The sequence below is a fragment of the Bos taurus genome, chromosome X (assembly GCF_002263795.3).
Source record: "Bos taurus isolate L1 Dominette 01449 registration number 42190680 breed Hereford chromosome X, ARS-UCD2.0, whole genome shotgun sequence".
In the NCBI taxonomy this organism is placed as follows: Eukaryota; Metazoa; Chordata; class Mammalia; order Artiodactyla; family Bovidae; genus Bos; species Bos taurus.
In genome coordinates this window covers 132,728,471-132,742,333 of record NC_037357.1, presented here as the reverse complement: position 1 = coordinate 132,742,333, position 13,863 = coordinate 132,728,471, and the positions used below count along the sequence as shown (strand labels likewise).

Sequence of the window (13,863 nt, the reverse complement as noted above, 5' to 3'; positions counted from 1 at the left end):
CTCCCCCATCAAGTGGGCAGATAGGAGGACCCCAGACATCCAAGGCCTGGGAATGGGTGCAGCGAGGTGACCGCCCTCTCCCCCGGGAATTGTTTGGGTCCCAGGAGTCAGCCCCCGGCAGGCCGCGTCTGCAGCCCGGGTGGGGCCGCCAATCTCCCGGCCCTCCTTCCTCTCCGCGGTGGCCCGGGGGCGGACGGACGCGGCGGCGCCCATTCTGGCCCCCGTGCGGTTTCCCGGCGAGGCCCAAGGAGGTGGTGGAGGAGAGAAGAGGGAGGAGCGCGCGGAGCAGGAGGGGAAGACCGAGGAGCAGGGGGCGAGCGTTGGGAGGGTTGGAACAGCCGGCGGGGGAGGAGGAGTAGAAGCAGCGGGCGGGGGTGAGGGGGTCGGGGCCAGAAGGGCCGAGAGCCAAGGAGCCCCCAAGGGAGATTGGAGGCGGAGCAGCCAAGGGAGATCGAAGGGCTTGCAGCAAGCAGGGGAGGAGCCGCCTAGGACGAAGGGGTGGAGGGAGGGCCGGGCCCACCGACAGGGCGGGGCCTGTGTAGCCCCGCCCCTAAGACGGTGCTGTGAAACGAAGATGGCCGGGCGAGCCGCGGGAACTGAGGGGCTGCCGACAGCGGCTGCGGCAGCTCTAGGGCTGTGACTCCACGCGCGGCGGCCACCCGAGTGATCCAGGCACTGCAGGCGGCGGCGCGCAGGGCCGGGTGGGCGGCAGGCGGCAGGAGGCAGGCGGGCACCGGTGCGCGGGCGCCGGGCGGAGGATGCACCGGGCGCGGCGGGCGGGTCCCCGCGGCCGCCCCCGCGCCCCGAGCGCCGGGCCTTAGTGCTGGCGGACGAGGCGGCGCGCGTGGGGCGGCCGGGCGGCGGCGGGGCCCGCGCCGTCATGCCGTGGCTGAGCGGCGGCCGGCGGCGGCGGCGGGGACAGCCCCGCGAGGCCCCGCGGGAGCCACCGCAACCGGCGCAGCCCCCGCGGGAGCCGCCGCCGGCCGCGCCCCCCGCCGCGGTCCCCGTGCCCCCCGCGCCCTCGGCGCCCTCCGCGCCGCCACCGCTTCGGGCCCGGGAGAGCGCCGAGCTGCCGCTGCCTGCCGGCTGGGAGGAGGCGCGCGACTACGATGGCCGAGTCTTCTACATCGACCACAACACGCGCCAGACGTCGTGGATCGACCCCCGCGACCGGTAAGGGGGGGAGCGTGGGCTAGGGTTAGGGCGCCCCATACCTTGGGCCCAGGGAGAGGATTGAGGACCCGGGGGGCCTCCGGGGTCTGGGCGAAGATCGTCCGTCCTCCGGGCCCAGAGAGGATCCGGGCGCCCCCACCCTCGGGACCCTGGCCGAAGATCGAGGCTCCCCCTCTCCCGGCCTCGAGCCCCTGGTGTGCGGAGCCCCGGCTTCCACCGCGGGACGAACACTCTGACTTGGTTCCCTCACGTCACCCGCTGACCGATGCCTGGGAGCTGGGCGCCTGTAATTTCCTCTCCAGGGGCTGATGGATGGCCATCTTCCTTTTTCCGCCGCAGTCTCGCCCATCCCTGCCGGGCCTCTGCGGCCCACCGCCCCCGACTGTGGGCCCACAGGCGCCCCTCAGCCCCGCGGTGGCCAGATGAGCTGTCATCTTGTAGCACAACCGTGCGTCCCAGCCTCGTGGTGTGGGTTCCTTGTCTGGCGGCTTCAGCCTAGTTTTCAGCGAGGACTGTGCCAGATGGGACACTTCAGAGTCTTTGGAGTAACCATCAAACTGGGGTGGTTACTCTTCAGCGCCTTAGAAAGTGACTTCAAATTCTAGTTGAAAAAGCCTTGTGTACTGCGGCCAGAATGGACTATGATTAGACCCATATGCTTCTGGGATAAAGGGAAAACAAGAGTTGAATTTTAGGTTTCCTTTCTGTGCAAGATCTGAGGAGAGCCTTCAGTTGTCTCATTATTCATGTGAATGAATCCCCCGGAGTGAAAAACGGATGCTTCCGAAAGCAGTGCTAGATTGCCACTGAGTTTCACGTAATGACTTTTTCGGTAACATTTTGTTCCATTGCCTGTTGGTTTCAGTGGTTCAGCTGCTTTTGGGGAGAAGCATTTCGGGATTCTCTTGAAACCCAGGGATTCCAGTGATTATCTGATATCTTGTCCTCTCTGGAGCAACTTCTCTCCAGGTTGGGCCTGAGTACCAGAAAGGAAATACTGCAAGCTTCCCAAATGATTTTAAGACTTGAAAAGGCCCAGCGTGGTGATGGGCTCTTACATCCTCCTACCTGCACAGGAAAGGCAGCGCTACATGGCACTGGCCTTTGAAAATAAACTTTTCAGGAGGAAAGCTGCTGAATTATTGTTTGAAGATTTCTCTAGGTTCAAATAGGGGAAGACAAAGAAAGGCAAAAGGCTCGTGGTTCCCTAACATTCTCTTTGAACCTGGCCAACTTCTGGACTCAAACTCAGAGAAATTATAGCACAGTTTATTGGCTTAAAAAGGTGCTTCGTTATTTTGAAAATCAGGTGAGATCATATTATAATTTTAACTAAAGCCTAGAGCCACAGCTGTCTGATCAAGCCTTGGAAGGTTCTGGAGTTGGTAGAACTGCTTTGAATGTGGTGCCCTTCTATGTTCTATGTCTGTTAAAAATCCAAACAACTGGAAAATGAACCAATTAAAAGTACTGTTTTGCTTAGAAAAGGTGAAGACCCATTTTATGAAGATAATATAAAACAGTTGTGGTCACATTGGAGTGTAGATTCATGAGGAAAAGTATAAATGCAAAAATTTTAATTTTATTGGCACAATTCAAGACATAGGTGAGCTGACCCACAGAAGACAGCTGGTAGAAACTTCCTTTCTGTGTATTTCATACACATTGCCTGCGTTCCTCTTTCCAGAAAGCTGTGTTACCGAATGACATTTTCATCCTTTTCAGACATCACTCATGCTACAAATTTTTAAAAAGTCCAGTTTCTAATGCTCAGAGCGTCGATGGAGTGAACAAAAGTGGATGTTTTGCATTTTTTTGTAAAGTAAAAACATGTGTACAGTTTTATGAGACATTGTTTTTATAGTGAGTGAAAATTCAGTAGGGGACAGCTTGCACTTCAGCTCCCATAATACCTTGCCCGAAATATGTATGGAATGTTCAGCAAGCCACAAACATTTAAGTGGAGTCTACGAAAGGGTGTAAATGCTGTAATAGTCATTCTCCTTCTTCTTTCAAAACAGAGTCCTGCCGATTTTTATTAGTGACTGGTTATCCTTTAAGGTTGTGATTGATTTTTATGATATGGAAAAAATTGTGTGTTGGAGCACAGCATTTTCTCCTTGTGTATCTGACACTTAAAACCCTTTTTGAGTCGAGTTTGATTCACACGACCCGAAAACGGTATTCAAGAAATGAAGACTTTACCCAAACAGCTTCCAAATGGAAAACTGTCAGAAGAGGCAAATAAATAGGTTCTTAAAGACAATGAAATTATGGAGAAATAGATGAATGTAGTTGGTAGGTGAAGATTCTTGCTGACTGAAAGCATTTCATATATAATTTATGAAAACTGTAATAGCATAAAATATGCTGCTGTAAGCAAGGTAACCGAGGGCCAAGGGTTGTGAACAAACTCTTCTAGAGTTGTACAGTAATTCCATTCAGTGTTGTGTCTAACAGCATTTGTATTGCCAGCTCAGGGCATGTTGGTGAATTATTGTAGCTGTACTTTCTTTTTCACGTTACAACAAAGAGGTTGCAAACCTAGGGAAATATCTTTACAGATGTGGTTACAGATGTGTAAAAAAATCTCAGTATTTTCAAAACAGAATTCTTTAATTTTTAAAAAATTAATTAATTTATTTTAATTGGAGGCTAATTACTTTACAATATTGTAGTGGTTTTCGCCATACATTCACATGAATCAGCCATGGGTGTACATGTGTCCCCCATCCTGAACCCCCTCCCACCTCCCTCCCCATCCTATCCCTCAGGGTCATCCCAGTGTACCGGCCCTGAGCACCCTGTCTCATGCATCGAGCCTGGACTGGTGATCTATTTCACATATGGTAATATACATCAAAACAGAAATTTTTTAGTTGGATTATGAACACACTGCAGGTTTAAATTCACTATCTCTGCAGATCAGTACTGTGCATATAATTTTCATAGTTTTCTGGGAGTCATACCCCAAAACTTTGTTTAAAAATAAACAGTTGGAACTTCCCTGGCAGTCCAGTGATTAAGACTCCTTGTTCCCAGTGCAGGGACACGGGTTCAATTCCTGGTCAGGGAACTAAAATTCCACATGCTGCACGGTGAAGCCAAAAAAATCAAATCAACCAGTCAATAAAGTTAATTCACTGTTTCTGTGACTGGTATTTTCTGTGGGTGAGTTGTGTGTGGTTTACATTAGTGGCACATATGTATTCCACATATATTAACTTGGAGGTCAGTGGCCACTTTATAAAAAGGTATTTACCATTTAGATGGAAAATATGGGAAGAACTTTTTTGCCTCTCTTAGAAAAATTCAGTGCCTTTGATGGTTGTATATATGTCTGCTTCTTTTGACGTTGTATTGTTATTAACCTTTAGATGGACTGAGCGGTTGAAACTTACTGTTCTGTTTTCCATAGCTCAGTTGGGACTGTACATTACTGGAAATGCCAACCTCAGGCACTTTTAAGAGTGGTGGACATAGCACATTTGAGATCAAAGCAGAGTATAAACGATCAGGATGATGGTGGCAGGCCCAGATTATATTATGACAAAAGCTTTTAGGTATCCATTTGTTCACTAGCTGGGGTTTGACCTGCGCCACATGGAGAAATCCTGTGATATATCAAAAGTCCTTTGAACAGGCTATTGCTTTAAAGAGAAAACAATCCATGGTTCTCGAATTTTGCCAGGTTGGAGCCCCACATAACAGGGCCAGATGACACCATTGCTGTCTTCTTAGAACCTGTATTCAGTGTTAATTAATAGGAGGTTTACTGTATTTTGGGCTTCCCTGATGGCTCAGCAGTAAAGAATCTGCCTGCAATCCAGGAGACACAGGAGGTATGTGTTCGATCCCTGTGTCGGGAAGATCCCTTGGAGAAGGAAATGACAACCCATTCCAGTATTCTTGTCTGGGAAATCCCATGGACAGAGGAGCCTTGCAGGCTACAGTTCATGAGGTTGCAAAGAGTCGGACACGACTGAGCATGCACTCAACTCAACTTAGTATATTTATCCCACAGGGTCTATTTTGGGATTATTATCAACTTTGTGATAAATAATGATTTTTCCACTTTTGATTCTTTAAGATTATAGGTGTGTTTGTGTGTGTGTGTGTATTTGTATATACATAGAGGAGTGTCTTGCTTTTAAATCCATAAAGAGGGACTTCTGTAAGAATCTTCTTCCATTTAGATTATCAACAACCATTTCTTGATTTGTTCTTGGTCTAATATCTTTCTTTTTTTTCTTTAAGAAAAGTGAGTGGAAAAGTCATTCATTTCTAAAAATAGCTCCCGGATGTTTGGAAATCTCTAAGTTTCCTTTTCTTCCCTGTCGCTCTGATTTTGGAAGTGGAAATTGTGTTTCCCCTTCTCCCGTAGGTTCTACTGTAGAAACCCGTGGGTCAAGTGACGTGTTAAAGGTCACTTTAACACTTGAGCCCAGTGAGCTCTTCTTGCCCAGGTCCTTTTGCTATTTGGCTGCCTTTCCAGTAAATTCAGTAAAAGTAATCTGATGGAATAAAAGCAGAGCTAAAATTTCCTGAGTTCAGTTATTCTCATTTAAATCCAGTCAAATGAAGTAATATTTATAGGTTCTTGGCCTCCTGTGTGCTAGGATAGTGGATGGAGACCAGGTTTGTGTGGGAGATGGGAGACCCAGAAAATGTAGACAGTGGTGGTTGCCAGACACCCTCAGCAGAAGGTGGTGGCTTCTGAGAAAAGGAGGTGGCTCACTAGAGCCTGGGAGTTCTTTATCCTTGTCCATTGTCTCCTAGGTTGAGTGTATCTCATGCTTCCTTAGCACTGGGGATGAGAAGAATGCTGCGGACAAGGAACTGCTAGGTGTTTGAAATAAGGATGGGAACTGGTTAGCTTGACTGACCCAGAGTCTTTGTGTTAGGCAGGTCAGGCCCAGGCAAGACCACGTGGAGCTTGAATCCTCCAGCTTTGGGCTTCAAAGAGCCAGGATGGCCTCTTTCCTCTCCTCATCTTGCATGTGAGGGCCATAGCCAAGGGGTACGTCCCACCCACTGTGGGAGGAACTGGGACTTGAGCTGAATCTTCTGACCATGATCCAATGCTCTGTCACAGACGCCACCCCACTGCCCTGTCCCTATTCAATTTGAGGCATCCTGCCTCTCTTCATTCGTTTATTGGCTCATCCGTCCATTCATTCAGTAACTGTTTCACAGCCTCCCCATCTCAGGCACCCTTCCGGGTCCAGGAAGCACCAGTGGCGAGCACCAGCAGACAGGTGCCTGCCTCCCGTGGGGCTCACATGTGCTCATGTTCTATTTACCCTGAGGCCTCACTGTGTTCTTCCTGCCTCCTGCTTTCTTCCCGTTGGGGTCCCTTGGGTCTTAGGACATACGAGGGGTGCTGCTTGTGGGCCACACACTCCAGGGCACTGAAAGCCGACAAAGGCTGCGTGAGCTGTCAGTGGGACGATGATGGAACTGAAGCCCAGGGGCTTGCCTTAGTAACCTTGCTTCCCAGAGCCAACAAAGAACGCGTCTGTCTGACTCCAGACTTGAACCGAAATCTACTGTCTATACCTTCCCCTCCCTTGGCTCGGTAACCGTGTGCCCCCTGTGCTATGTTCGATTCCCCTGGTTACTTTTATCTTATATTCATTGTTGTTTGATATTTAACAGACCTCCTCCCTACCCCTCCCACCCAGATAGAAGAATGGCGCTCCAGAGATGTCCATGGCCTAGTCTCCTAAATTGATTAATGTTACCTTCGCACAGAAATGGCCTTGGTAGGTGGGATTAAGTTAAGAATCCTGAAATGAGGTGATCATCCTGGATTATCTGGCTGGGCTTAGGGTAAGCAGAAGAGTCCTGACCAGAGGGAAGCAGAACACTCAAAGTCAGAGAAGGAGATGTGACAGCAGAAGCAGATGTTGGAGCTGTGTGGCCAGGAGCCAAGGAATGTAGGCGGCCTCTCAAATCCGGAAGAGCCAGGAGGTGTATATTTCCTTCGTGCTTCCAGATGGAATGCGGCCCTGCCAACACCTTGCTATTGGCCGAATGAAACTGATTTTTGACTTCTGACCTCCAAAACTGTGAGACGGTAAACATGTGTTGTGTTAAACCACCTGCTTTGTGGCAGTTCCTCACAGCAGCAGTAGGAAACTCCTGCACCCTGTGTGTTGTTTTCCCAGAGAGAATGGAAGGGTCTGGTCAGCCTGGTGTTGTTTGATAAGAGCCGCATGGGCTGAGGTGTCCTGGGTGCTCAGGGGCTGCTGGGCCAGGCATTTTACATCCGTTTTTCTCCCAGGCTCCTCACAACACCCCTAGGAGTCCTGTTCCTTGTGAATGGGGCCTGGAGTTTCAGTCATGTGAGGCACCAAGTCCTGCTTGATGAGCTAGCCACGTATAAGCGATGGACAGGGTGCACTTCTGAGAGAAGAGGGCAGTCAGAAATTGTCAGAGGTTTTCACAGAGGCTGATGGACCTGAGCTAGAGATAGTCAGGGCTCTTGGATTAGAAAAATTGAGGATTATGTCAGAGAAATTGTGACGAGACAAGCAGTGTACAGGACTTAGCCAACACTTGAATTAAGGCAGGGGAAACCAGGAGGTGGGGGATGTCAAAGGAACCTTTTTTGCTGACACCTTAGGAGTAGTTGGGACTCAGCAGGGGCTGGGGTGGAGGCCTCCTATTAACCCCACTATCAACCATCACTATTTTTGCCACCATTGTTGATGATGGTGTTATGTTCAGTGATTTGGTTATGTAGAGAAACAAGTGGGGTCATTCAGCGTGCTGTACTGCTGATAGACAGGGCCCTAAAGGGTGTCCAAACTGAGCAGGTATTACTTTAGACTGGGGTTTTGGAGCCCTGGCACTGTAAATGTTTCAGTTCAGTCACCGAGTTGTGTCCAATTCAGGCTTCCCTGTCCATCACTAACTCCCAGAGGTTGCTCAAACTCACGTCCATTGAGTCAGTGATGCCGTCCAACCATCTCACCCTCTGTCGTCCCCTTCTCCTCTCGTCTTCAGTCTTTCCCAGCCTCAGGGTCTTTTCCAACAAGTCGGTTCTTCACATCATATGGCCAAAGGATTGGAGCTTCAGCTTCAGCATCAGTCCTTCCAAAGAATAGTTGGGACTGATTTCCTTTAAGATTGACTGGTTTGATCTCCTTGCTGTCCAAGGGACTCAAGAGTCTCCTCCAAGCTGTGTCTGTGAATGTTTAGGGGTGGGTAGTCCGTTATTGTTGGACTGTCCTGCATAGTGGAGTATAGTTAACAGGACACCTGGACAGGTTGCAGCATTTCTGGTCTCTCTGCTGAATGCCTGCCAGTAGCGCACCTCTCCAAGTCACGGCAAAACCAAAAGTGACTTCAGACATGACCAAGTGTCTGCCAGGGAGCCAGGTGGCCTAATGAAGATGCTCAGTTGTGTCCATCTCTTTGTGACCCCATGGACTGTAACCCGTCAGGCTCCTCTGTCATGGGATTCTCCAGGCCAGAATACTGGAGTGGGTTGCCATGCCCTTCTCCAGGGGATCTTACCGACCCAGGGATGGAACCCATGTCTCCTGCATTGCAGGTGGATTCTTTACCATTTGAGGCACCAGGGAAGCCCTCACCTACCATAGAACATACCATTTTAAAGTGCACCATTTAGTGGTTGTTCATACATTTACAAGGTTGTGTGACCACCACTGCTGTGTGATTCCAGAGTAGTTTCATCGCCTCAGAGAGAAAGCCTGTACCCATTAATAGTCATTCCCTATCTCCCCATCTCTTGGCAACACGAGTCTGTTCTCTGTGTCTCCAGATTTGTCTGTTCTAGACATTTCGTGTACGTGGAGTCATGCAGTCTGCGGACTCCTGCGTCTGGCTTATCTCACTCGGCATCATGTTTTCGAGATCTGTCCACATCGCAGCCTGGATCAGTGCTCCATTCTCTTTCCTTGCCAAATACTGTTCCCTGGTGGGGCTGCTGCCTTGGAGCAACCCACCTGTCCAGGTGTCCTTGCAGGATCTAGGAAGTAACTGTATCTTTAATTCGACGAATGTCAGCTCCTAGCTGTTTTACTCACAGAAAAATGACCATTCCTCTGTTTACAGTGTCAAAATATAAACATGACCTTGTGTACTCGGTGGGGAAAAAAAAAAAAAAAAGAGCTCTCAGACTGGCTGTGATCAGCTGTTGTCTGTTCTCATTGGTCTTCTGCTTGTTTTGGCTCCTTGGGAATGGGGAGCAGGCTTCGCCGCTGGAGATGTGCACAGTCTCAAGCTGGCTGGGAGCTTCAGGAATGCTGGCACCTCCGCACCAGGGCCAGGTAGCCCTGAGTTTTAAGCTCTCCTGGAGATTACAATGTACAGCCAGGAGTCACAGTGTAGCCCCAGGGCTAGTAGAGAAGTGAGGCATAGGAGGTGCTGATGGTTAACAGAATTAGGGGACTGGGTGCATTTATGAATTTTTCTTTGCCAGTTGGGCAAAGATGGTCATCTGTCTCATTCAGAAAGAAGAGAAGGTGCCCTCATCCTGTGCCTCATTGCTTGCACGACTGCAGGACCTTGCCTGTTGTGTCAGGGACCAGGCTGTGTCACTCCAGCCAATTCACCAGGGCTCCAGTCTCCAAGGGGTGGGGGAAGCCTGGCATTCAGAGAGCAGCCCAGAGATGGTCTGGCTGCAGCCAGCCATCCTCGCCCCCTCCCCTCCACTGCCCTGTCCAGAAATGCCCCTCTTCAAAGAGGAAAGGAAAGATTGTAAAGGGTGGTGGTGGGAGGGGGTGGTGCTGGCCTGACGTAGGCCCTTCTGAGGCCTGTGGTACTCATTTATGAAACTTAACGCACTTCATGGGATGGACCAACTTCAATGCCAAAGGAGGGAAAAGCTTGGTAAAAATTAATTGCTTGACATCCTAGTGACCAAAGAGCTGCCTGATGGAGTTTTTCTTTGCAAGCAGCTGTGCGCACTTCTCTCCTGCAGACCAGCCCCCCCACCCGCCACACCCCAAGGCTCTTCGGGCGCTGTGCTCTGATACACAGGTGTGCATGCCTGCCCTTTAATAAAATGTGCAGGCCCTCAGGGACCTTGGGGTGTTTTTCTATGACATGGGGGACCCACTGAAGCATTCCTTCCTGCCTTATTGGAATGACACAATGTGGAAATATGCAGAACATGAGAAACTCCCCAGCTGCCCCCCTCCCTGGTAGAGCAGCATGATAATAGCTTGCTGTGTGTGGCTTTTTCTCCACCTGTGCCTAAGTGTATGTGCAGAGGCCCAGATCTTTGTTTCACAACTTTACATAAATGCAATATTGCTGTCAAAAAAAATTATTTTTCTGTGACTTGCTGTTTTCATTTAACACTATGTCTAGATGCTCTTTCCACCGTCAGATTGTAGAGGTCTACGACCATGCTCTAAAAAAACTTGTTTTTATTGAGGTAGCATTCACAAAACAAAATAACTCATTTAAAAATAAACTACTCAGTAGCACTTGGTACATCATCAGTGTTGTATAGCCACCCACTCTATGCAGTTCCAGAACATTTCCATCAGCCCAGAAGGAAACCTTGTGGCCATGAAGCAGTGGCTCCCCATCCCTCCTTGCCCAGCCCTGGCAACCACCAAGCCACCAGTCTACTTCCTGTCTCCGGATTTACCTGTCTGGGCTTTTCATACAGGTGAAATCCTCTCTATTTAATTCTGTACACATGGCTTCTTATGTCAGGCTTTTCTCACCTCACCTAATATTAGTGAGGTTCCTCCACATTGTAGGGACCTGGTTTTGTGCTTTTGCTCTTAATGCAGAGGACACACCGTCCTGTGATCCTGAGGGCTGCCAGGTGAACTTTGCCCACAGGAGCTGCTGTCACCCTTTAAGAAAAATCAACCGAGGGTCAAAGAAAAGAACATCTTAATTTAGGTTTTAGTTTGTTACTTTGAGAAAGAGAGAGTCTAAAATATTTCACATTTCTTTTTAAAATTAGGCACAAGTAGCCAGAAACGAGCATGTGGTAGGATTTTTAATAATCTAGATGTGCCCTGTGAGATGGAGGATGAAAAGTGTTAGCTGCTCAGTCGTGTTCGACTCTTTGTGACTCCATGGAAGGTATCCCGCCCTGTCCGTAGAGTTCTCCAGGCAAGAATACTGGAGTGGGTTGCCATTCCCTTATCAAGGGGATCTTCCCTACCCAGGCATTGACTTGGGGTCTCTTGCATTGCAGGCAGATTCTTTACCATCTGAGCCACCAGGGAAACCCCTGATGATGGAAGATAACACATAATTAATATATCCTAGCCCTTTTCCTCAAGGTAATGCAAATACAGCTGGGGAAACAAGAAGGACCTATAGAAAATAATAGGCCAACAACGCAGTGGTTACCAGCCTGCTGCCAGGGTCGGTGGCAGGGGCAGTGAATGGGGGGAAGACGGTCAGCCTTGAAGTCAGAGAATCTCGAGGGTCCAAGTACACTCCTGTGCCTTCACCATGCCCCCACACAAGTCCCTGAAGTTCCTTGTGGGTGGATTCTCTTACATGTACGAGAACAACAAGGCTTGTTGTCAGTCGCTGAACTGATGGCTGCCCCTGGGAGGTCTTAGGACAGGGGCTGGCAAACAGCAGCCTACAAGCTGAATCCGGCTGGCCACCTGTTTTTTATACAGCCTGCCAGATAAGAATGGGATTTCCACTTTTAATTGGTTGAGAAAGAAAGAAGAGTGATGTGGATTTCAAGTCTGTGTCTATAGATAAAGTTTTATTGGAGCACAGCCACACTCACGTGATTAGTTATTGTCTGTGGCGGCTTTTACCCTTTAAGGGCAAAGTTGAGTCTCTGGACAGAGACCTTGTGGCTTGCAGAACTGGAAATATCTACTGTCTGGCCCTTGATAGAAAACCATTTGTGGACCTCTCAGGAGAATACTGGGTCTAATCAAGGTGACTATTAGTTACTGGGGGTTGGGTGGGCAGGGGTGGGGCGGGAGACACAGGATAGGAAGACCCCTGCAGGAAATAGGAAGACCCCAGCAGGAAGTCTAACCAACCAGAGAAAAGGTGCTCAGAATCATAAAATCCAATGAGGGACCCTTTTGTTACATGAACCCTCTCAGTAGAGATTTTTGTCCTCCCCCACCTGCCCCAAGGATGCTGCATCTAACTGTCATAAGACAACCAAGGCAAGTTAGATTAGATTATTTAAACAACATGCCTATTAAGACTACAGTTGACCCTTAAACAACTTGGGTGTGGACTGTATCAGTCCATCAGATATTTTTTTCAGTAGTGAACACTACAGCACAGAACTGTGGATACACAGGGCTGACTATAAGTTATATGCAGATATTCAACTTTGTGGTGGCTAAAGAAAGTGAGTGAAAGTGCTAGTCATTCAGTTGTGTCCGACTCTTTGTGACCCTATATGGATTGTAGCCTGCCTGGCTCCTCTGTCCATGGAATTCTGCAGGCAAGAATACTGGAGTGGGTAGCCATTCCCTTTTCCAGGAGGTCTTCCTGACCCAGGGATTAAACCCTGGTGGCCTGTCATATACCCCAATACAAAATACAAAGTTTAAAATTGTGGGGAAATAAAAGAAACTAAGGTTTCAAGGTACAAAAAGTTTTAGTTCTTGGGAGAATTCAGATATGGGACTCTCATTCTTTTGTGTTCCTAGGTAAGCAAGAGCCCCATTCTCCCATCTGTGCTCTATGAACTTGCATGGTCTTTAAAGGCCAGTTACAGGAATTGTGAATTGTGTGCATGCATATCTGTGCTTGCTCACAGCTGCTTTCCACCTTCCCTTACCCTCTTCACAGACCTGGAACCACAGAAAGACCCCTTGGGACCCCACAGCTACTGATCCATGATGTCCAGAAAGGCAAATCCATCCAAGTGGATTAGTGGTTGCGTGGGGGTGGAGTTAGGAAAGGGGAGTGGGAACCAAGGGTATGATTGGGGTGATGGAAATGTTCTAAAATGTCCTAAATGTTGTACATCTAAGTAAATTTACTAAAAATCATTGAAATTATACATAAAATGGAATGATTTTAGGGTTCATAGATGATACCACAGTCAAGTTGTTTGTAAAATTCTTTTAAAGTAGTCTTATTTTTAAATTCAGGTGGTTACCTTGTCTTAATAGTTGAACAGACCAGGCTACATAAATTAGGCTGGCAGCCTCTAACCATGCAGAAGGCTTCTGGTTTTCTCAAAATGTTCATACAATGATTCCAGACACTTACCAAGAAGCCACATGTTAACATTGCCCAGGAATTTGACTGACTGTAAGGGAAGAGTACCACCAGCAACAGCCTGATTTTACTAGGTTAAAAGTACAGTTGATTTCACGAGGCAACTGACTCTTTCATTCAGAGGGATTTATCTTACAGAAAGACTTCCTAGCACTGCTGTCCATTTTAGAAAAGTTGATGTGGGTATGTGATTATGTGTCAGTGTTTGGGGTGAAATGAAATTTGTGGATGAAGGACCAATTGATACTTGGCGCTTTGGAGATGAGCATTTTTATCTTTCACATGTTTTTGAAAGAACATCTTAAAACTGTATTGTATGCTTCTTATTTCTTCTTGGATTTACTACAGTGTAACATTTTCTTGATAGTTAAGGTTTGTATGCCTGAACATGGATAATCGTGTGTTCTTGGAATGTACCAGTAACCACAGAGACCACTCAGACGTGGTTAGCCTTGATTTTAGGCATGGATG

At 48.4% G+C, this 13,863-nt stretch overlaps 1 protein-coding gene across 4 annotated transcripts in view; it reads left to right on the top strand.

Annotated features, from left to right (window-relative positions):
* Positions 1-552: 552 nt before the first annotated feature.
* WWC3 (WWC family member 3) overlaps positions 553-13,863 on the top strand; it is a 110,130-nt gene continuing 96,819 nt past the window's right edge. For all 4 annotated transcript variants that reach the window (XM_005228503.3, XM_059883909.1, XM_005228501.4 and 1 more), the window contains exon 1: positions 553-1,173. In XM_005228503.3, coding sequence (XP_005228560.4) covers positions 881-1,173 — 293 coding nt within the window. In that variant the 5' untranslated portion in view covers positions 553-880. The remainder of the gene's footprint in view (positions 1,174-13,863) is intronic.